Source organism: Astatotilapia calliptera, chromosome 5 (genome assembly GCF_900246225.1).
Source record: "Astatotilapia calliptera chromosome 5, fAstCal1.2, whole genome shotgun sequence".
NCBI lineage: Eukaryota > Metazoa > Chordata > Actinopteri > Cichliformes > Cichlidae > Astatotilapia > Astatotilapia calliptera.
This window is the reverse complement of record NC_039306.1, coordinates 33422112-33444717: the sequence shown is the minus strand read 5'-3', so window position 1 is coordinate 33444717 and position 22606 is coordinate 33422112. Positions and strand designations below refer to the sequence as shown.

At 42.2% G+C, this 22606-nt stretch overlaps 1 protein-coding gene across 3 annotated transcripts in view; it reads left to right on the top strand.

Moving 5' to 3' along the window:
- Positions 1 to 2537: 2537 nt before the first annotated feature.
- Positions 2538 to 22606, top strand: part of slc41a1 (solute carrier family 41 member 1) — a 30023-nt gene continuing 9954 nt past the window's right edge. The window contains exons 1-5 of one of the 3 annotated variants that reach the window (XM_026169011.1): positions 2538 to 2803; positions 4268 to 5398; positions 11714 to 11821; positions 18347 to 18418; positions 21710 to 21854. In XM_026169011.1, the coding sequence (XP_026024796.1) occupies positions 4913 to 5398; positions 11714 to 11821; positions 18347 to 18418; positions 21710 to 21854 (811 nt within the window). In that variant the 5' untranslated portion in view covers positions 2538 to 2803; positions 4268 to 4912. Of the gene's footprint in view, positions 2804 to 2940; positions 3283 to 3683; positions 4111 to 4267; positions 5399 to 11713; positions 11822 to 18346; positions 18419 to 21709; positions 21855 to 22606 lie in introns of those variants that run through there. The other 2 variants (XM_026169013.1, XM_026169012.1) reach the window with 2 other exon arrangements.

The following is a 22606-nucleotide window of genomic DNA, read 5'->3' as shown; positions in this document are numbered from 1 at the left end:
GTATTCTCCATGGAATTCATGTAAACTGAAACTAATGCCTTTAAGTTTAAGTTAATTTCAGATAAAAACATAAATGCTGGAAAAACTCAGTGACAGCAACAGAGGAGTGGGTCCACCTACAATGCAGATTGCAACACGCGCACCAGTCATAGCAGAGACATCAAAAAATGTCAGTGTGTATGTTGCATGTACACATTAAAGCACTAGCAATGAATAGATGAAAAATGCAGAAAATAGTAATGTGAATTGTGCTTAAATGCAATTTCTGCAGCTGCCTTATTTACACTGGCACAATATTGTGGTGCAAACTGTAAAAAGTGATCTGTTCCAGGAAGCCGCTCTGCCAAGTTATCTGAAAACCCCTCATATCTAGATCACAGAGCTGTTCCTAGTTGCACTGATTTGCTTCCTGGAAACCCCCACCCCGCCTTTAGACATCTTAAGATAATGCTCAGTAATTTCAGTCAGTTTTTTATCTTTCATATCCAGAACAAAAGCAAATAGTCATTCATGTAAACAAGGTTAAATTCAGCTTTGAGCCATGAAAGGTGACAACATCTGGCCTTTTACAGACAAAAGTAAAACAAAGCAACAACAAATGACTTAATAAAATCTTAATAACATCTTTAAGTTTAAGAAAGAATTCCTGCAAGAGCTGTAAGACTAATGTCGCTCATGTATTTGTGCACTAAGTCCAAAACTAATCACACATCCTGACGCTCATGGAAAACAATATGCAATCAGTATGCATGAATGAATAAAATTGTAATTGCCAAATTGCTACAGCATGAGTAATCTGACCGCAGAGTGAAAGTGCAGCTTCCTGTTCACCTGCAAACCTGCGTAAGTACACATCCACTGGATGTTTCTGCTGTGTGCAAACAGGCTCAGCTCAGAGGGGCAGGGTGTGGATGAATTGCAGCTTTTGCCTGCTGGGTGATCCTGGTGCTGCTGAGCTGAACTCCTGCTGTAAAGCAACAGGCAAACAGCACAACAAAGCTGCTGCTTCTCCGGGGACATTATTAGAGATGTTGTTCTACAGGAACATCAGGAAGAAGCAGATAACATAAACACACATCCACACATACTGTACAAGCACTTGTTTTGTTTTTTGTTTTTTTCTTAAAGTGTATTGGTATTTCTGTAGTACATAGCATTTCAAAAACTAACAAAAACTAATAACAGTAGCAAAACAGTGCAATTAATCCTTATAAGTAGAAAAAATGCCTCCAAAGTGAGTGTAGTTTAAACTGGCAAACTAGTGTAATCCTGTTAGTACAATAGCAGCTTTCAGTTTATTGTTTTGGTGTTGAGGAGCTACAGCTTTATGTTTCCTTTCTGTGTTGCAACACTTATAAACAGCAGCTGCTGCCTTCAACAACAAGCCTGCTGTACACTACCTTCTGAATGACAGGAGGAAAGCAGAACCATTAAACATTATTTCTTAACATTTTAACTTTGTTGAACTGGCAGGTCTGTGTACTGACAAGAGACCAAAAAGGTTATCTGATATAAATTTACATTTCAGGTCACAAACCTATTAGAGCAGTTTGGCTTCTTCTAATGGGGATTAGTGTTACATAAAAGAGGCCCAAAGATGGAGCCTTGCGGAACTCCACAGGTGAGCTTAGAAACTTTGTTCAACACATCTCTGTTTCAGGGCTGTGGACCAAAGGCACAAATCTTGAAAGGACACTTGTTTTTCTTGAGACCTAAGATCTTTTTTTCCTTTTTATTAGGCTATCAGTCATGTGTGTAGATAGTTCATTACATGTGAATCTTTTCAGAATGTACATTCGTCCTCCCCACCATCACCAAGTGCTTGCTGATAACAGTGAAATTGTTGGGGTTCTCTCTCTAATGTTACACTGTTGTTGTGAAGTGATACATTAATATAACTGAACCGAAGCCCACTTGAAATGAAATTGGCCCACAAATAAAATGAGTTGTCTACCTTTTTTTTGTTTTGTTTTACTCATTACAGGTTTTAAAATAAATATTGTAGTAGTATCATAGTAATGATGCAGTACTCTGTCTATTTTTAAATAATGTGGGGTTTTGTGTCACCTTTACACATTTTACAGCCATATCAGTTCTAACCGTTCCTGCTTTAGGTCACATTGGTGACATTTCAAAACTTTCACTTATGCAAGCTGTCCTTTCCATGGTGGTGGATCAGTGACTAAATTTGCCCCAGATTGGTCAGGCTCATACAGACCGTACTCATACCCCTGCCAGCCCATTCATTGAGAAATCAAGCTCTACTGTTAAACTAAAACTGCAGTCTCCGCGCGGTGGTAGTAAATTAGTGGCTTGTGGAAGAGACTGGCACGGCATGGGCACACACTGGGTAGAGGTTGTGGGGGGCTTGTGCGCAATGGAAACCAGAGGGGTGGAAGGTCGGTAATGGAGGGGAGGGAGGTAAAGGTGGGGCGGGGGTCTATATCGACTATCCAGATTGTGGAGGGAGGGCCCGCCTAGTGGCTTCCTGGCCCCCTGCACCGTGCGGGTGTATTATAGATGCGCATCCAGGCAGCCGGGCGGCACTGCATGTTTACAATGTAACAGGCAGACTGGAGCCGCACAGAGGGCAGGGCTTAACCATTAACTAACATTAACCATTAAATCAGCTGTGCAGAGCCGGTACCGCACATAAGGCGTGCGTACCGGCTTCCACGCCTCACAAGCCTGAGCGCGTTAACAAGAGGTGGAGGATAAATTCAGCCGGGCACACGGAGTCCCTGTACTCATACAGATCATCACTCCGGTCTGTCCTCACACCGAGGACCACTGGCACTCAGAGGTAAGCACCCGTGAGCTTTTTTATGTATGTATTTATTTTTACATTACTTATTTTAATGTGCACATTTCTACCGGGATGTGTCATTCGAGACTCAAACTGCAAAGCCGCAACTTGTACCTCAGCTATGGTGATGGTGAAGAATGATTACTTTTTTTCTCTTTTTTAGGGGGGTGGGGGGGACACAATTTTTCACGAGTTTAACACTCGTGGTTACAGTGGCAGTGACATGGGCTCCAGCCCGGCGATGGAACAGAGAGCCCTCTGCCCTCGTTTAAATGAGAAGCAGAACAGAATAGCAGGGCTCGTCTATTCAGCCCTGACCAGGGGAGCACTAATTTACGCCTTTGCCATGTTGGGTTCGGGTGGTGTTGGTCCTGACTACTAAGCAGAGGATTGTTTGAGCCGGGAAAGTCCGTGCGGATGTCGCAACTTGCAGTCAGAGGAAAGCTGCTTCAAGTCAGCAGCAGCAACACTGGAAGGTAAAAGAAAGGCCTTCAGAGTAAAAGCTGCTTTATTATGTGAAGTAAAAACGGGTGGACCGTGACCTGATCTCACCAAGGATCGCGTCATAGATTGGTGATGGTATTTTTTCAACAGGCTTCATCACCACACTGAGTTGAATAATACAGCAGTTTATGTCAGTAGCTGACATTACTGTTTTAATTAAAGCAGCACTGAATGCTTTGCTTTACCTGCTGCTTACTTCTGTTGATACAAGTAGTTCATGTCGGTGTGAATGACTAACCATGTGTGTCCACGCTCGGTACTTGACTGCAGTGAGGTTGTTTCTGATGTGTGAAGGGGACCTCTGTTGTGTTACTGTTTGCTACACTCCTGTCTGCTGCAGTGAGTTTAAGAGTTGGGGGGTTTAAGCTGACGGCACTCTGGGCTCACGGGTAAAGTGAGGGGTGTTTTTTACTTTGAAAATTGTGACAGTGGTCGTTGTTGCGCTGCTGTGGTTGGAAGCTGTGCTTGCAGAGGATGTGCGCAGCGCCTCTGTTAATGGTGGAATATTTTTAGCCACCGGGAGGAAATTTGGCGCTGGATGAAACTGTTTTTAAACTCACTGTTGGGATCTGCTCAGCACTGCTGTAATGGAGGGGAGAGCAAACAATTGTCTGGGGCTATACTAATCTATTAGTAGGGCTGACGGGGCATTTGTGGTACCCACGGTGAAGTTAGTGCCTAACAGTGATTTTCTGTCCTCTTTATTTATTTTAACATCTGAATATGACGAGCTGCAGCATCCAAGCCTAAACACCACCGCACAGTGTCTCTGTCCTCTCACCAGTTAGATCTGAATGTTGGTTTGTAACTTTTTGGAATTTTTGATTTATGAATATTTTGATCAGGGCAGTAAAAGCTGCCCTGCTACTTAGAGATTTTTGGAAATAGATGTGGGGTACTGCTGGAAAATGATTTTATTTAAGACTGAATAATTAATGATATTCATTCTTTCCCCAGGTGACGGTCCACTCTGGTTGGAGAGATACTTTTCCACTGTTGGTAATTCAATCCTCATACTGAGACCTTTAAATATCACATTTGAAAACTGTCCAGCGGCCACGTGGTGTAAAGTGAGACGTTTGGAGCCCTGTGCAGCGACCAGTCTCACATGGACAGCAGACTGACAGCATGACCGGTGCCACTGCAGGTCTCTGATTTACATATTTTTCCAGCTTGTACTGAACTGCAAAGGACTGTTTGCAGCTGACTGCAGGGGATTTCTGTGGTGAGTCCCCTCCCTGTTGTTTTCTATCCTTTTCTATGTTGAACCAGTATGTCTTCTGTTTTTTGCCGGCCTAACCTGAGCACCTTGCAGTGAATGGAGAACATACTGGTTCTGCTCCCGAAGCACCGACAGGAACACAGGCTTTGCAGACGCACGGCTGCATGTGCCTCGCTGCAGGTTTTTTCTGGCAGAGTGTTTTTCTCCCAGTCTTTATGACCGACCTCCACACCTTGTCGGCCTCTTTAATGGGATAAATCAGTTGGACTGATCAGGTTCAAAACCAGATCCGGTGGTCAGTTCTGACTTTCCCATAAAACCGTTAGGCTGAGGCACGCTGACCTTTTCTTATCAAGCCCACTGTCTTCAAAGGCTTCCGCATGGTACTTTGGTCGAAAGAACAAGAAAAGCTCCCCGACATCGACATGTCTTCTGGGGCCATTGAGATGAAGAAGGAGGGAGGCCCCCTCACTTCGGCCTTCCTCAACTCCAACTGCACCGTCCACCCGGTGATCCTGACAAAGGGCCCCGAAGAAGTGAGCCCGGTGACCGGGGATGAGTTTGAGCTCACCGAGGTCACATCTTTCCCCGAGCGAGTGAATGAGACTGGGGAGAACGACGAGAGGTCGGAGATTGTGGTGGCCATGGACTGTCGGGCCAATGCCAAAGGTCAGCGAGAGGAGGATGCGCTCCTGGAGAATGCAAGCCAGAGCAACGAGAGTGATGACACCAGCACCGATCAGAGCCCCGAACCAACAGCACCCCTCAAGGAGACCTCCTTTTCCATCGGACTGCAGGTGGTCTTCCCCTTCTTGCTGGCCGGGTTCGGGACGGTGGCAGCAGGGATGGTGCTAGACATCGTCCAGGTGAGTGAGATTTCTTACACAATGTAATTGGCAACTCAGAATAAAGAACTCAGGCTGGTTAATCCTGTGTTGTCTACTCTTTAAAAAGTTTTTGTTTTGTTTTTTGCATTGACAGGGGTTCGGCTGTTGGAACTTGCAAAAAGTCTGGTGTCAATGCACAACCCCAACTTTTCCTCGCAGGCATTTACATTTCATTTCACAGCTGTTTTTCTAAGCAGATCCACTGCACCAAGCAGGCCATGTGTAGTCACACTTACGGGATAGGCTCGTGAAACATTTGAATGATCTAGTGCACCGAGGCCGGTTTGCCTTGGCGTGTGTCAGTCATCGTGCTGGTGGCCTATCTGGTTGCCTGTCTTTGGGGATGTGTGTATGGGGCAGTTATCAGACACCATGGGGGTATTTACATAACATTTTCTCCTCAGCGGCTGGGCTGACTCTCCCTGTGGCTGGCGCATACTGGTACACACTGGTGTGTCTTCTAACGAGTCATCACACACACACACACACACCTCTTTTCAAAATCTCACATAAAGTACAAGAAACAATAGACGGTATTTGCATAGCAGTGCATAGCCAGGGAGCTATATGATCCACTTGGCCTTTAAAGGAGAATAGGACTTGATTTCCTGATGAGTCACTGCCTTTGCTCTGAGAGGATCCAAGTGTGCTCTGTAGAAATGTTATATATTTATTTGAAGTCCGCTTGGAATGCAGATAAAGCCGGCCATGTCAGTCCGCCAGGTCTGGGCAAACTGTGTGCACATATGCTGATGCCAACATGGTGGACCCCAGAAACTCAGAACAGACAGGAGGGGGGAGGCGGGGGAATAAGTTTACTTTCTTTGAGCACCTGAAATGGCAGCGTACTACAGCTGAGCTAGAGTCGGAGTAAAAACAAAATACAATTCAGCGCCAAGGCCTCTATTGCCATGTGGTTAGGTATCCTCGCTAAACCAGGAATGCAGAGGTTTGAGGTCAAAAAAGTTTTCATGCTGCCTCAACTTAGGCACCATGCTGCTGCGTTCTCTTTAATTTCCAAAACACTCAGTGCACCATTCTTTCAGAGGTGTGACTGGAAACAAGCTCACACAGAAGGTAGAGGGCCGTATCCCTCCCTGCTGGTCTAGCACTCTTGTACCTGAGAGTAAATAGCTGAAAGAAATGGCTGCAGTAAGATGCGAGGCTTCTTACTGCAGTTCCATTGAGGTCGGCTGAGCATCCAGCAGGTCGTCTGGCTGCCTAATTCCCCCCATGACACCATGAAACGCTAACTCAGCTAATCCCCCCTGTCCTTGCAGGAAGGTAGTTGTCTAACTCGATCTTACTCTCTCTCTCTCTCCCGTTGGGACTGCAGTTGATCCTCGGCTATAAGTGAGCATAACTTTCTGAGGTCACGTGCTTAGGGTTAGGTCGAGCCCCAATACCTAATGTATATGAAGCTGATGAAAAGGTAGATGTAGTTTCTCGTGTTGGAAAACTCTATTTTTTTTTTTTGTCTCCTGATTGCCAAAACGTGAATAGAACAAGTTTTAACTTGATGCTAAAACACGAGGCAGGTTTGTTTTCTTGCTGCACTGATCTTTATTTGTCTCGCTAAATAAGGAGCTAATTTATGCAGACAAGTAAAGCACAGATCTTTATTTGATTATCAGATGAGATAAAGTGATCCAGGAGAACTTAACTAGCTCTCCTGAGTTCAGAAGTTTCTCTCTATGGATAAAATTCAAAGTCATTTGGGTCTTGCTGTTCTTGTGTTTCTTGGATTGTTCTCAAATTAGACAGAATTATTTGTTTGTTCTTTTGGTTCATTTGTTTACCCCTTATTTCTCCTGGAGGTTAGAATAAAAAGGTCAGGACTCAGTAATCTCCAGTTCCAAAGATGATATGTTGGTTATGAGACAAAGAAAGCACTATAGCCAGTAGCAAGCTTTTCTTCTGGGATGCCTGAACCTTTAGTTAATGTGTCTGCCTGGCCTGAGTTTAAAAGCTGTGGTTTGGACACTTGTGTACTCGACTTTCTGTGTCACTTTCTATATTGGCTCTTTGACCTCTTAAATCCTGGTCACTTTGACCATCTACCACACACGCACAGAGTTTTCTGGCCTTTTTCCCTCACAAGGTTGGCCCAGAAAGGATTGTCCAACTGGTATAGAGGAGTGAGACGTCTGCATAGTTGTGCTTAGTGACTTGGCAGGCAAATGACCTAAAACTGTCAGTCTCTCATTGGCAGGGCCGGGAACCCAGGACTGACCTGCTCAGTTGGACTGAAGGTTACGTGTGGTTTGGAAAGGTCACGCAGTGCTAGTTTTCTTGGGGATGTCGGAGTCCAAGGCCAAATGGGTGATTTTTGTTATTTTGAAACACACGCACACTTACTCACAGTCACATAAGATTTCATCATTTGTGCAATCAATCTACAAACAAAAAGCTGAAAAAAGACAAAAGCAAATATGCGTGTCCAGTGTTGTATGTTATGATAATCATCCGCGTGTGTTTGTCTGCCTCAGAGTTAGCCGTCTGGCCTGGTGTGCGGTGTCTGTAGACTGAAACACCAAAAAAGAGGAAAAAGAATAGAACACAGCTTCAGCCTCAAAGACACACGGTCTAAAAATACAGCAACCGGTAAACAGGAAATCATAGTCCACACAAAGGTTTAACTGTGGCCAAGCCTTCACTACCCACCAGATACCATTTTGGTCCAACCACATCCACGTGCTTGGTTTTCACTCAGGAGTCACTTTCAAACCAGAACGTGGGCTTAATTCCCTCAAACTGCATTGTCTCTTCAGCTTCTAGCTTCATACCCAGACTTTGGTTTCCATAGCTTAATCAGACACTACTTAAATTCACACCACAGTATGCTATTTTTCCATGTTTTCCAGAATTTGTCTGAACAAAATCACCAAAATCTTAAAAATCACAATTTAATAACCCCATGTAAGGATAAGTTTCTAAACTTCTGCCCTCCCTATTGCAGTGACTGACTGCTTGTTATGAGTAGTTGTTTTATTTTGGTGACTTCTGCTTGTAACGTTGATGACGTGACGGTCATTAACAATGTTATCACCTCGCAGCTCTTAAAACGTGACCATATCTCAGATAGCTGCTTGGTTAGGATGTGAGTGATAGGGATGGACAGGATTAGTGGGTTAGAGTGCCTTTGTGTTGCCCCATGCTCTGATTAATCTTTCACAGTGTGAAAGATCCTGAGGAACCTTTGATCCTAGGCTGCCCCCTCATCACAGAGTTCAGGCTTTCCACCCCAGCCCTTCTTATCTGGTCCCAAACAATTCAGTTCAGTTCAGTTTTATTGATATGGCACCATATCCCAACATTACCAGCCTCAAGTCACTTTGTATCATAAGGCAAAGCCTCCACAATAGTAGATAGAAAACCCCAGCAATCATACAAGCCTGTATGAGCAGCAAACTCCCTTCATAACAGGAAGAAACCTCCAGCAGAACCAGGCTCAGGCCTGCGAACGCATTATCTAGGTTGCCGACTTGAACTGTGGGGACAGTGTTTGATTTTCCTTATAAATTCATAGAAATCTAAAAAGAGGTAAATTACCATGTGATGATAGCTGATGGTTTTGAGATGGAGTTTTGACTTTCTTTAGCTCCCCACTTGGACTCTTTCCATTCATGCAGCCAAAACCTGCTCGGTAAAACTACATATAGACTACAGATTCCTCTGGTAGCTTGCCCTACATATTCTTCTTATCTAAATGCAGATATTAGTTTATACAGATAAACTAGACCCTGACTGTACCATCCATGCTGCAGCAACAGAAAAATGAAACAGACACCACCTGCTGTAGTGTCTGTGACGCTGCTGGAGTTGCGTTGACATTGCATGCCATCGGGGTTCGGCGTCCCGCTCAACACAGCAAGTGCAATTATCACAAATAAAATAAAAGGTCACGTTTCTCAACTGGGCATCCTGACCCTTGCGGGGCTTGCATACCAGAGCTCCTATAGGTCTGTACACAGAGGTACTGCAGTTCTCCAGTCGAGTTCTTAGAAGCGAGGAGGGAGGGTTTGTTTGGCTCCGAGCCAGCGTTCCATGGAGACAACAACATATATCACCACAGGGGAGGCAAAGAGGAAGATAGGCCAGTGAGACAGAAGGAAAGCTTGAAAACATACAGCTATGAAAGAAGAGAGAAGTGCTCACAAGGCTGTCGGGTTGGCAGAGGGCAGTGAGCCAAGCTGAGAGGCTGGTTGTTGGAAACGAGCTCTGCTTGGCTTAACGACAGCTAAAGGGATAGGCAGAAAGAGTTCAACCACCACCTCTAAAGACAACACGAGTGTAGCCGACACTCCTTATCAGTGCTGTACATCTGGTGGGAGCAACCTAGCAAGCACACACATTAGACCTCTGTGTGAGAAATGCAGGCCAGCAGTGTTGTCTTGTAGCTTCAGCATCTGTTTTCCCCTCTTTCTTTTCTGCTCGGTGCCAGCCTCAGTGAATATTGATTCCGCTCGGGTTAGACTGGACTGTAAGTGCTGGGGGCCAGTGGGACCGGCACCTATGATAAGCACTTTGACTGGAGATAAATCGATGGCCTTAGCTTCAGCAATAGCTTTGTTTCTGGCCACAGTAGACCGCAAATCTGCTATCGCTGCATGAAGTCTAATGGAGGGAGAAGTTCACAGAGGGAGTTACAGGGAACCCACCTCTCGAGGACTGGCCAGCAGCCAGGGACCAGGTTATCGAAGGTCAGGCCTAATAATACTAGCTGTAAATGTAATTTCAGACCATCTACTGGATACACAGCTGAGCAGTCTTGTTCCCTTACTTGTTCCCTTATTTGTGGCTCTGTCCAGCTAGGCCACTACCTTCAAAGCTGATTTAGATAGATGAGCTGCTGGCTGACTTTCTCGGAGTAGTGTGTACAGCAAAATGTAGCTTTTTTTTATGCTGCGGTAAGAGCTGAGCAAGCAAGCGCACCCCTGGCAATGAATGATCAGATGCTGAAGCACTAAAGTAGGCAAGAGTAATATCAAACTATTTTTTCTATGGTACATGATGCATTGGGCTTTGGCTTTACTCTATTAATTCAGTCGGATGTTTTGTACACTCATGCTGTGTTATGTGTCACAGAGGGTCCCCATGAGGAGGGCAGAGCACTGAGAAATATTTTGCTTTTCCTTATTTTCTATCGTATGCATACTATATAATAGATTACAGTGGTGGATGCTCATATTAAACATGGGCAAAGTTTCAGATAATCAGAGTACCATATGTACAAGTAATCCTATAAGCCATAACAGTGTTCAGGTTTAGCATTTGCTTGATGATATCAATGAGATTGGGTATCTTTAACCAATGAGAAGAGAGTTGGCTTAGGTGTGAGGGAGCTAAAACGACTTGTTTCAGACATTGAACTGGAAATTAACATAATGCTTTGTCTTTAAGAGTTGCTAATCATCTAGTTCACTTGGCTTCTAAATATTCAGTCCCATCTATCTTACTGATGCTGTTTAGCTGTGCCGTGTTTCCATTTGTGTGGCACTGGATGGGGAAACGGCCGTGTGGAGAACAAGATCTGGTTCCGCCCATCAAAAACTATTCAGTTCAATTCGGTTTTATTTATATAGCGCCAAATCACAACAACAGTCGCCTCAAGGTGCTTTATATTGCACAGTAGATCGTACAATAATAGATGCAGAGAAAAACCCAACAATTATATGACCCCCTATGAGCAAGCACTTTGGTGACAGTGGGAAGGAAAAACTCCCTTTTAACAGGAAGAAACCTCCGGCAGAACCAGGCTGAGGGAGGGGCGGGGCCATCTGCTGCAACCGGTTGGGGTGAAAGAATACCGAGATTGCAGTCTGCTTTTATTCTGGAATATCTTGTACAGTACAGATTTCGATATAAATATAAATGTGTATAGTATTATGATTACACAGAGACATGAGACAGTCCCTGTGTTTACACTACAGGAGATGGTGGGTAAAGGTGATAGAGAAGGAAAACAGAATGCAAGCTAAAGTAGGAGAGTGATCAATCATTTCAGCTTTAGGTTTTACTGCCCTTGTTCTTGTTAAGAGGGAGCTGGCATGATACATAGTGTGAAAGGTCTATAGAGGCAGATTTTCTGCTCTTTAATGCAGGAGTGGTTTCACCTCTAAATCAATATTAAAGGTTGCACAGACCCAGAGACAGTCTGCTCCGAACTGCAGCTAACCTCTATCTATGCGGGTGACAGCATTCTGTGTGGCTGTGAACCAGTTTCAGTATGGCAGAGTGTGCGCTCTGTTAATGTTGTGGTGCTGATAATAATGTTTTGCTATGTCATTGCAGCACTGGACGGTGTTCACCGATGTGTCTGAGGTGTTCATCCTAGTTCCTGCACTGCTGGGGCTTAAAGGCAACTTGGAGATGACGCTGGCCTCCAGACTTTCTACAGCGGTAAGAAACTTGTCAGACTACTAGCCTGTTACAGGTTACACGTCTTCCATGACCTTTTATCTTATATTGAAAGGCTGTCCTAGCAGTGATGAGTAACTGAGGTATAAATTTTGGATTTGTTTACTTTAAGTTGCATTGAATTTTCTTTAATAGTTTTTCAATCTATTGCCAGACCTATGGTCACTGTCAGACCCCTCAAAGCTGCTTGTGCGTAGGTTCAGAGGTTATATTGCCTATGTGACATAGGTTTCAGACAAACTGATTCCTCACATTCCTCACTAATTATTTCCACTGACCCCATCTAGCTTGTTCACCTGGGTTAGCAGGTTGTTTAAAGGTGAATGGAAGGTTTTTTTTACCTCTGCCTGAAGACGTGAACTCCAAATATCAAGTAATTTGAACTAAAAGTGTTTTCCTTTGATCTAGTAGCTAAAATTGATTGAATTCTCAGAATATGCTGGTATAGCTCAACCCAGTGTCACATCACTGTTGGAGCTGGGAGATAATTTAAGAGCTTTCTTGCATAATGCGACATGAACTTTCTGTCATATTGGACTTCATAAAACCACCAGTTGTGAGGGAAAAATGAGTATTTCCAATTGTCTGAGGAGTTATTGCTGGAGGTTGCTGCCTTTCGCTAGGTGAAATTAAGCTGAAGGCAAATGGTCTTCATTTCCTGTTTGTGTCGCAATTTTCACAGAGTCAGTACTAGAGATGGCACGATACCACTTTTTTATGACCGATACCGATATCATAAATTTGGATATCTGCCGATACCGATATGAATCCGATATAGTGTTTTTTTTTAAATCAATAAAACAGTTTTTTTTAATATCTTGCTGCTTTTTGTATAAGTTCATACTCAAGTTAAAAAAAACAAAACACTAAAGCCATTCTGTTATACCTGTATGTAAAAAATACACTGCACCCAAAATATTTCATAGTTCAGCAATACTGATCAATCTAATAAACTTAAACCTACACCATCCTCCCTATTCTGGTATTTTAAAGAGTACTTAGCATATATATTAAGCAACCTAACTAATAGGGTTCTAAAACTCCCAGCAAAACAATAAATAAATAAAACAAAATAGGGAACCACCCACCCTCCACCTCATGATGCTTAATTGACATAATCAACTATAATTTGATGCAGTGTGAAAAACAAATACACAGAAATCAGTTATTTTTCAAGAATAATTAAATAGATTCAACATCTTTCTTCAACAGAATTGCAGACTGCACAGATCGTATCTTCCCAAAGGAAAAAGTACTATAGCTTACTAGGGTATATTGGACTTAATAGTTACTATATAGTTACTATATAGGGCAGCACGGTGGTTAGCACTGTTGCCTCACAGCAAGAAGGTCCTGAGTTCAATTCCACCATCAGGCCGGGGTCTTTCTGTGTGGAGTTTGCATGTTCTCCCCGTGTTTGCGTGGGTTCTCTCCGGGCCCTATCGGCCCCCCTGGCTAAACTTGCTTGATCCGCCCCTGCACAGTTACCAGCCGTCAGCTACATAGAAAAGGATCCTGGTGTAGAATGTAAATAAATTCTAACAACAGCTGATCAAGCTTAAACGTGCTGCTGTTGTTCAGCCGCTGGTTTCCTCTTTTTGCCGCGAAGTGAGCGATAAACAAACAAGAGAGACGGACTCGCGACAGAAAAGCCGATCAGCTGATCATTGATCAGTTTCGATTGAAGTAGCAGCAGGAGAGGGAGAGGAGAGAGAAGAGGCAGTTGCTCCATATATCGGTTGTTAAGCTTAACGCTGGAATGCTTTACAAACATTCAGAGATGAATTTACACACTTGCTTTACTTCTCTCTGGGATAAATTCCTCGGAGATGAAATGCCGGATTGCTAGCGAGGCTACAAATACACACAGCCGCTCTATCACGTGACCCGTACTGCTGGATGTGCTACGGTTATGAGCCGAGTTACGCCATGTCGCAAGTTTTGTGAGGTGCTTTTTTGATATTTAATGGATCGGATTACATTTTTTTTATTTTTCTCCGATATCCGATCCAGTAATTTACGTCAGTATCGGACCGATACCGATACGTAATATCGGATCGGTCCATCTCTAGTCAGTACCACGGAAATCGATAGCAACTGTAAGAAGTTTTCACCAACCGGTCAGGAATACACACTGATTGTTCTGCAACCACTTTCCAACTGGTTGCAGAACACTTATTTGCTCCTTGTAACCAGCAGTTGCTGGAGGGTGATGGGCTGCTCTCTAGGCCTGTGTGACTGCTACTTTATTTGCTCGACAGTTAACGTCACATTGTTAGGAGTCACATAACATGAAACCTTAATAACATATTGTCATATAACATTTGGTTAACTATTAGCTGCTTATAGTGTTTCACAGATACCAAAGTTCTTAGTAGCTCGAATTTCAGCTAGTTACCCATCTAGCCATTCATAGCCAAATGTATACAGTCACATGCTTTTGTTTGTGAAGGTGCAGTGATTCTATGACTGCAGTTTGATACTAGAGGCAATTCTTACGGCTTTGCTATCTGTGAGCTAACAATACCATTTCACATTGTACATAGCTAGCAGGGTCGATGACCTGACAGCACAGGTAACCAGGGGTTAGCAACAAAACTTACATTTTTTTTAATTAGTCCAGTAGTGCTCTTAATTGCACCAATCCTCACATTCTTTCCACTAGCCTGTGTGAAACCAGTGACTCCTCATCCGTGCTGCAAAAAAAAGTCATATGTTTGCAAATTTGTTCTGGAAAATTGCTCCAGTGTACCAACTCATTCTGCTCCAAGCTAAAGGTAAATCTTTAAATCTTGTTTATGTCATCACCTCCTAAATACACCAGTTGGTTTAACCTGTGAATTGGTGGCTACAGCAAAGGTTTCAGATGCAGAATTGAATGTTGAATATGATTTTCAGGTGCACTACTTAAAACTGCACTTTGCAGAGGTTTTATATATTTATAATTTCCATATATTCTCAGTAAGAGCCCAACGATAGAGGAAAACAAACGGGAAAAGTTGAATATTTGAGGAAACACCGTTGATGCTGATTTAAGGTTCAAACTTCAACAGATTTTTGTAATGATTTGCTTTACTTTCTATTTTATTTCTGTTTTAATTCAGAGCCCAGTGTATAATGGTTAATAACTGTCAGATTGGGAAGTGGAAGTAGTAATGATTTGTCAGAGCTTCAGCACTGATTGAACCAACGTTGTGTAGTTCGATTGGCTGTATTCAAAGGAATGAAAACACAAAATGCATTAGTCATAATAACGTTACATGCATCTACGTGGAAATATGGAAATAAATAAAACAGACTTTTGCATCAATTCTTTCTTTAGTCTGCAAAGTTTTCACTTTTCTCACAACCATCTTCACAAAGTAGGCCCGACCCTGGTGCTTGTCCTGAGACATTACTGTTAGCTCTCTGCTGGCTGGCCTCAGCAGGACCACGTTTCTTTCCACGCCGCCGCTAATTATGAGCAGATTAAGACCACTGTAAGTTTCCTAATGCGCTTATAACTGAAAAAAATCATGTAATCCCCAGTACTGGCTGGCTGTCGGAGTTTTCAGTTCACATGACTGTGGTTCCTTTTTGATTTTTTTCCCCTTGGACTTTTTTAACCTATTTACTGAGGCGTTTAAGGAATGAGGAAATAAGCAGCTGTTTTCTCAGTTCTGTTGAATATAATTGGGCCTAATTGATTATGTATGATTGTTGATGGATTGCCAGCACCACCTGCATTGCAAAGAAAGTTGGGAAAAATAGCAAAGTGTTATCAGAGATTACAATGGCAACAACAGTCGCTGTTTCCCTGTATACTCAACTCATGTATGTTCAGGATTCAGAGCTGGAAACTGCAGACTTGCTCTGTATTTATTAAATAAGAGTGAATGCCAGCAGCTGAAAAACATGGTGCTGCTTTTGAATTTTAGGATATCCATGTTATGTCATCTATGAATCACTTTAACAACATCTCTCTGATGATCCCAACGCCATTAATCCAGCCTCCTACACACACACACACACACACACACACACACACACACAGAGCTAAGGATTTGGCATCATTATCACACATCATCACATAACGCCAGGCTATGTTTCTGAGAATTTCTGTGTGTCGTCTGTGTACTCTGTCAGTTTACATGTTGTTCTAAAGGGAAATGTGGTTAGGAAATTCAAAAGCCTTTTTATTGCATCAAGATATATTCTTTGAAACTGAGGCTCTTATATTACGCTCCAAGGTTTTAAAGAAAGTCATATGTGGAGTTGCACAGCTGTTTGGCTCAGTATTATCCGTTTCCCTTAAACCTTCTTATCAGCATTCGTGGCAATCTTCCCACTCTGAGTGACAGCACGGCTGTCGTAGCAGCAGGCCTGCACGCACATACTTACTGATGGGCGTGGCGTGACTCTAATGCTTTGTATCTGGCAGATGCACGAGTTATATTGACGTACATTGCTGCACACTTGATTGTCATGTAAGACTACTTGTTTTAGTGCCAGATTAACTGGATGCTGCTAGACTACGTGAAATGTAAGAGGATGAGTAATGCTTCACACGTACGCACTGAGGCATAGAGACCATCCTGCTGTTTCTCAATGCTGTTTTGTTTTGTTTTTTCATTTAAATACTTTGGTATGTGGGTTTGCCTTTGATAGGCAGAGCGGGTGAATTCCAGTCTGTGTTTTGTTAGGTCAAATAATCTAGCAGCCACAAACACGAGAGTTGTTCCGGTGTTTGGAACTTTTAGTTGCCTGATCTCAACCAAAAGTTGTGAGGTGTTTTGTGGATCATTAGCCAAAGACAGACACCAATCGCGCAAATGCTTTTGATAAAACAGTGCTTTGTTGTCTGCAACACCAGAATAACACCACCAGCCACTGGACAATGCTATTTTCTGTTAAAAAACATTTTGAGTAGCTCTTCGAAAATGTTCTTTTTTTAGATTTATTACAGCTAGCGTCTATTTAAATCTCCGAGCTCTGATTTGTTCTCACAAGTTCGCACTCGGGACACAAAGAAAGTAGAACAGATTGCACTTATAAAGGAAATACCTGACAACTCTAACAACTAGAGGTGGGAGTCACCATACATCCCACGATACGATATTATTGCAATTTTTTAAAATATTTTGCTATATTCAAATTCTGTACATAAAGGTAAACTTTATCAATATTCATTTTATCTAATATCAAAGTCTCACACTCAGTCTTTCTCTCATTTCAGTTTGATTGTTGACAAACTGAACGGTTTGTATTACAGTCTAGTCCAACTTAACTGAATGCAACCATCTGGTACAATTATAGTTATTCTGAACTATGCAATTTATGAAAACTATGCAGCCCCTTCAGCAACTGAAGAATTTGAAAGTAAAATAAAACAAAATATAATTTTACATTAAATAAAAAAGTTTTAAACTTAATTAAAATAAAACATGTCTTAAATTAAAATAAGTAAACTGTCATGTTTATTGCTGCCAAAAAAAAAAGTTAAACACATTTGGACAGTGAAGGAATGTCAGGATTCTTGCTCAGAAAAAGGATCAACATGCTCTGAAGTCAGAGTTCCAGTCCACAAAAACTTTTGTAACAAAATATCGATTTCTGCTGTCCCTGTATCGATACATTATTAGCAAACAAAATATCACGATACTACACAGTATCGATTTTTTTCCCCCACCCCTACTAACAACCCTAAAAGTTAATCAGTCAGTTAGAAGAGCATACACAGGCGCTTTGTGAAGCTATGTTGTCTGAATCAAACCACCACAATACCAACCACACACACGCCTACTGGTGAAAGCATCTCTATGGGTTCGGCTGTGGATCTTCACCAATCATTTAACTATATTCATGTAGAAACGTTAGTACAAGTTCAGGGAAAATCACTTTAACGAGTGATTAACAAACACTCTAGCAGAGGATAAACGTTAGAGACAAAATTAAAGGTGAAAGCCGTATCTCACGTGGCATTACACTAAATTCACAGATTAGGTAACACAAAATATTTAAAGCTCTGGAAGCTGTCTTGAGTCATGCAGTGGGATCATGCAGTTCATACACTTTTCAATGAAGAACCAAGGATGAAGTGATATCCTCACGGGCGATTTTCATGTATCCAGCTCTCTCCCTTCCTTCTGCATATGCAAACGAGCGAGGACAAAGAGGAAGAGGAGATTGTCTGTTTGTGTCCTCTCACTGTGGATGGGCATTAGGATCATTGATCTGGGTTCACAGTAGCCCACTGTAGCCACTTGATACACAAGACCGTCAGTGTGTGCGTGTGTGTGTGTTTTTAAGGGTGTGTATGTGAAAGAGCAGAGATGAGATAAGTGGAGTCGGCCGCAGGGTGGGGGATCAGATCAGAGTGTCTTTGTCCAGAGAACTGACGCCCTATTGTTCTGATGGGACCAAGAGGCAACAGACTGTGAACACTCTGTATCCCCCCACGCACCCACAAACACACACAGCTACTTACACATGGTCATGATAACGTTTTCGTTCTTATGTGTTTTTCAGGCTAATATTGGGCACATGGACACAGCCAAGGACATGTGGAAGATGATCATGGGGAACTTGGCCCTCATCCAGGTACAGGAAACACAATGAAGACTGCTGTCACGGAGCATCTTCAACCATGTTTACATCCATTAAACAGACCAGTCTCATAACGAGACCACTGAAATGCATTATAGTACTAGTGGAATCATGTCGTAATACTCAAAGCAGCAGCAAAGTTTTAAAAAATCTCAAACTGAAATCAAAATATTTTGAAACAGAATATAAAAGATGGGTTTAAAATTAGGTCAGTGCACTGCCTTAACAGCTTAACATTCATCAGGTCCCTGCTGAACCACTTCGCGGTAGGACTAGGATTAGCTTGCATTTTAGCTACATGCTAAACAAGCACCAAAACTAGCTGTAACTTTTAAAATCAACCCTTTTGCATGCACCTAAACTAAGTTGTAGGATTACCACTGACTAATGCCATGCAGGAAAAAAAAATCTATATAAGCATCTAGATGAGAACAGGTCACAGGTGACTGGTAGATGTTAACAGGTTAAGCTTGCAGTGTTTCTGATGGCCACCAGGGGGTAGATTTCTCTGCTTGAAGGTCAAAAAAAATTTTATTTATTTTTTTATTATTATTATTTATTTATTTTTAAGAACTTTATTTACAAACAACAGTATAACATACAAGGCACCATCATTAATCTGAATATGTAATATCCTCGGTTGAGCATTATAGTAAGAAAAAAAACAAACAAACAAAAACCAATAAACACAAAGCCAAAAGAGTTAGCACAAAAAGAAAGAACAGTCATTGAAGAATTTGAACCAAAGGCAAAAAATAACATGAACAAAAAAGGGCAGTCATGATTATAAAATAGCGAGGTTTCTTTTTTAACATAGATTAAACTCGTTAAATAAAACAACAAGTTTATGAGCTTTCTTGTTATTCACAAGTTTCAGCGATTTAGCTCAGAGTTTAAAGTCATTCAGCCATCTGTTTATACATGGTTTAGCTTTAAAGTATCTGCATTTGTGAATAAAAAATTTTCCCATTAACAAAAACGTCCTAATCAACAAGTCAAAATCTGCATTCTCAGCAAGTATTCCAAATTTTATTACTGTCACCGTCAAGTTTGAAAGTCAAATTATTTGGGAGTTCAGAGGAAAAAGGCTCCTAGGTACTTTGCTCTGCTACCTCAGTAAACCCTTTTCTGATGTGTTTATGGTCCCTATCACTGATTTAAAGCCTTACTGTATAAAGCAAGATGATCGTTTTGTAAATTGTGGTCCCCATAATACAGTCTGTCCTTTAACCCTCTCAGGCTCAAATTAAGTTTTTGTTGCTAATGCACAAAAGAATACCTGCAGTGGTACGTCTGAGTAAAAAAAACCTCATAAAATATGTATGTGGGGTAATCAGGTTGTTAGCTTTTACTTGTTGCCAATCTGCATCGTCTGCCGTGAGAGGGTTAGCCCAAATGTACAGTGTTTCACATTTATGTCGCATTTCAGGAAGCCAGTTACCAGCCTGTCTGGAAAAGCTTGTTGCACGAGTTATTGCACACAGTAAACACACTGACCAGTCACTACAGAGCACAGTAACATTTGTAAAAGAGATAGGGGCTGACCTCACGTTCAAAAGGATCGAGACAGAACAGACATGTCAGTCGAGTATGGTCTATTTTGTGCTTGATTTACTTGCTCTCACTGCAGCCAAGCTGCATGTACTCGGCTCTTTATATTAGTTTGCAGTGTGTTTTATTTATTGTGCACAAACAAAGGCATGAAAATCTCTTTATTGCTTAAAGTCTTTGTTTGGTCTCTCTTGACACAGACCCCGACCCTAGTAGTTTGCAGTGATGTGAGCTTATAGTTATATAATACCTGGTGAGTCCTTGTTCCTGGAACACTAAGCCAGTGTTGGCCGATGCTGTCACAACTTTCTATCTAGGGTTATCTTGCACTCACACTGGGTCACAGTGGTGCTCTCTGAAGGCGGTTACACTGGAAACTGCTTCATATGATTCTGAGAACTCACACTGAAACAGATAGCGAGTGTGCACCATAGCCGCCGTGACATTACTCATTGATTTCTGAACTCCACACTCAAGCCTCCACTTTACCTTTATGGCAGTCACTATCTTTTTTTTTTTTTTTTTTGGAGCCAGAAGTGACCATATTTAGACAAGAGGGAGGCATGCTACGCTAACAATAATACTAGCATTGTGAAGATACCACCTTTAGCAGCAAAAACTTCAGGTAACTGTTTTCTGTGTAAATTTAACAGTCTGTCACGAACCATTCTTCCTTACAGTCTTTGTCACGTTTCTCTTAAGGTCCCACCACAGCATCCAGTCAGGTTGAGCTCTGACTGGGTTCTTTTCAGCCGTTCTCTTGAAGATATGTTGGCTTGCTTGGGATGATTTTCCTGTTGCAAGACCCGGTTTTTGACCAAGTTTTATCTGGTGGACGGACAGATAGATTTCCCAGATATAGCAATGTGTATTGTTGCTAAACATGTCCGCTTTTGTCTGCTCTGTCCAAAGCACATTGCGTTGTGTGGTTTGTTTGGATGCAGGTTTGCAACTCTAAGCCACGCTGCCATTTTCTTTTTAGAGAGAAGATGCTTTGTCCTGGCAACTTTCCCAGACAAGCCATACTTATTTAGTCTTTTTTCAATTGTACCGTCACGAGCTGTAACATTTAACATGCAAACTGAGGCCTTCTAGAGCTTCTTGCTGTTTCTTCGAGCCCTGCACGGTCTGACCTTGGGATGAATTTGCAGGAACGTCCACTCCTGGGAAGGTTATAACTTTGTGTTAACATACATGTGAATGCCCCAAACCAGCAAACAGCCAGAGATTCTGTTTATATGGAGGTACATTTCACATTTGCTGATGGTCAGTTAATCAAGTCCATTCTGTTGGCAGTATTTGGCTGCTAGTTATTCTCTTAATTCCTATGGAAGAGTGATCTTAGATTTTCACAGACTACACAGGACTATGTAGTCTGTGAAAACTTTCTTTTTTTGATAACTGTACTTATTGTTCTGTAAGAATAGTAATAATACACACCTTCCTTCCCACGCAGTCCTTGGTTGAATTAGAAAGATGGTAGATAATGGACCAGCCCTTCAACAGTATTTGATGATGGTGATGATGATAAGAATCCCTCCTTGACTTTGAGAAGCAGCCTGTAATGTTACTGTATGTATCAAGAAGATGAGGTCAAAAATTGTATATGGACTGACTGAAATATGCTTATATGGGCCATAATAATATCATTCATCAGGAGTTTACATGTTAGCTGTGAGTCATAGCAACAAGAACTATCTTATGGTAAATCTGTATATGTGTGTTTTCACCCAGGTCCAAGCCACAGTAGTGGGGTTCCTGGCCTCCATAGCTGCTGTGATCTTTGGCTGGATCCCAGAGGGACACTTCAAGCTGGGCCATGCAGTGCTGTTGTGTGCCTCTAGTGTGGCCACCGCCTTCATCGCTTCTCTGCTGCTAGGTATGGTCACCAGTTGGGAAGTGAGGGGTGTTCACAGTGCTACTCATCAGTCACGTCGGGATTTTATGTAACTCTCAGTGCTAATTTGCCATCATTAGCAAGTCTTTTTCACTCAAGTGCTGTTTAAGCTCTTGATAGTTACAACTAGAAGAAGAAGAAGCTACATTTAGCGGCCTCTTTGTTCATAAGTGGTCACCACAGCAGGTAGCTCCACGAGTTTGATTTGACAGATTTCTTTAGTACCTGATGCCCTTCGTGGCACCACCGTAAGGCACATGTGCCTCCTTCTTGAACCTCAGCTCTTTATTTGATAGGCAAACGTGTGAACCACTCTATAGGGTGGCTATACAGTAGCTCAGCTTGTCATCTACTGATCAGAAGGTTGGCGGTTCGATCTGTGGCTCCTCCAGTCTGCATGCCAAGTATCTTTGGGCAAGATGCTAACCCCAAATTGCTCTCCGATGTGTTCATCGGAGTATGAATGGTAGTTAGGAAGCACTAAGAAACTTAGAAGACAATGCTGGTGTGAATGTGGCATGTTGTATACAGCGCTTTGAGTACTCCGGGAGAGTAGAAAAGCACTATATGAGAATCAGTCCATATACCATAGTTATCTACACAAAAAGGAGTTGATAAATAAGTTAACCTCATTTTGCTATCAGTTAGATAAGATGTCTTTAGTGTTAGCCCCTTTAGTAGTAGTTTATGGTACTTTTTTATGTTATTTTCTTTAATATGATGTGCCAAAAGTT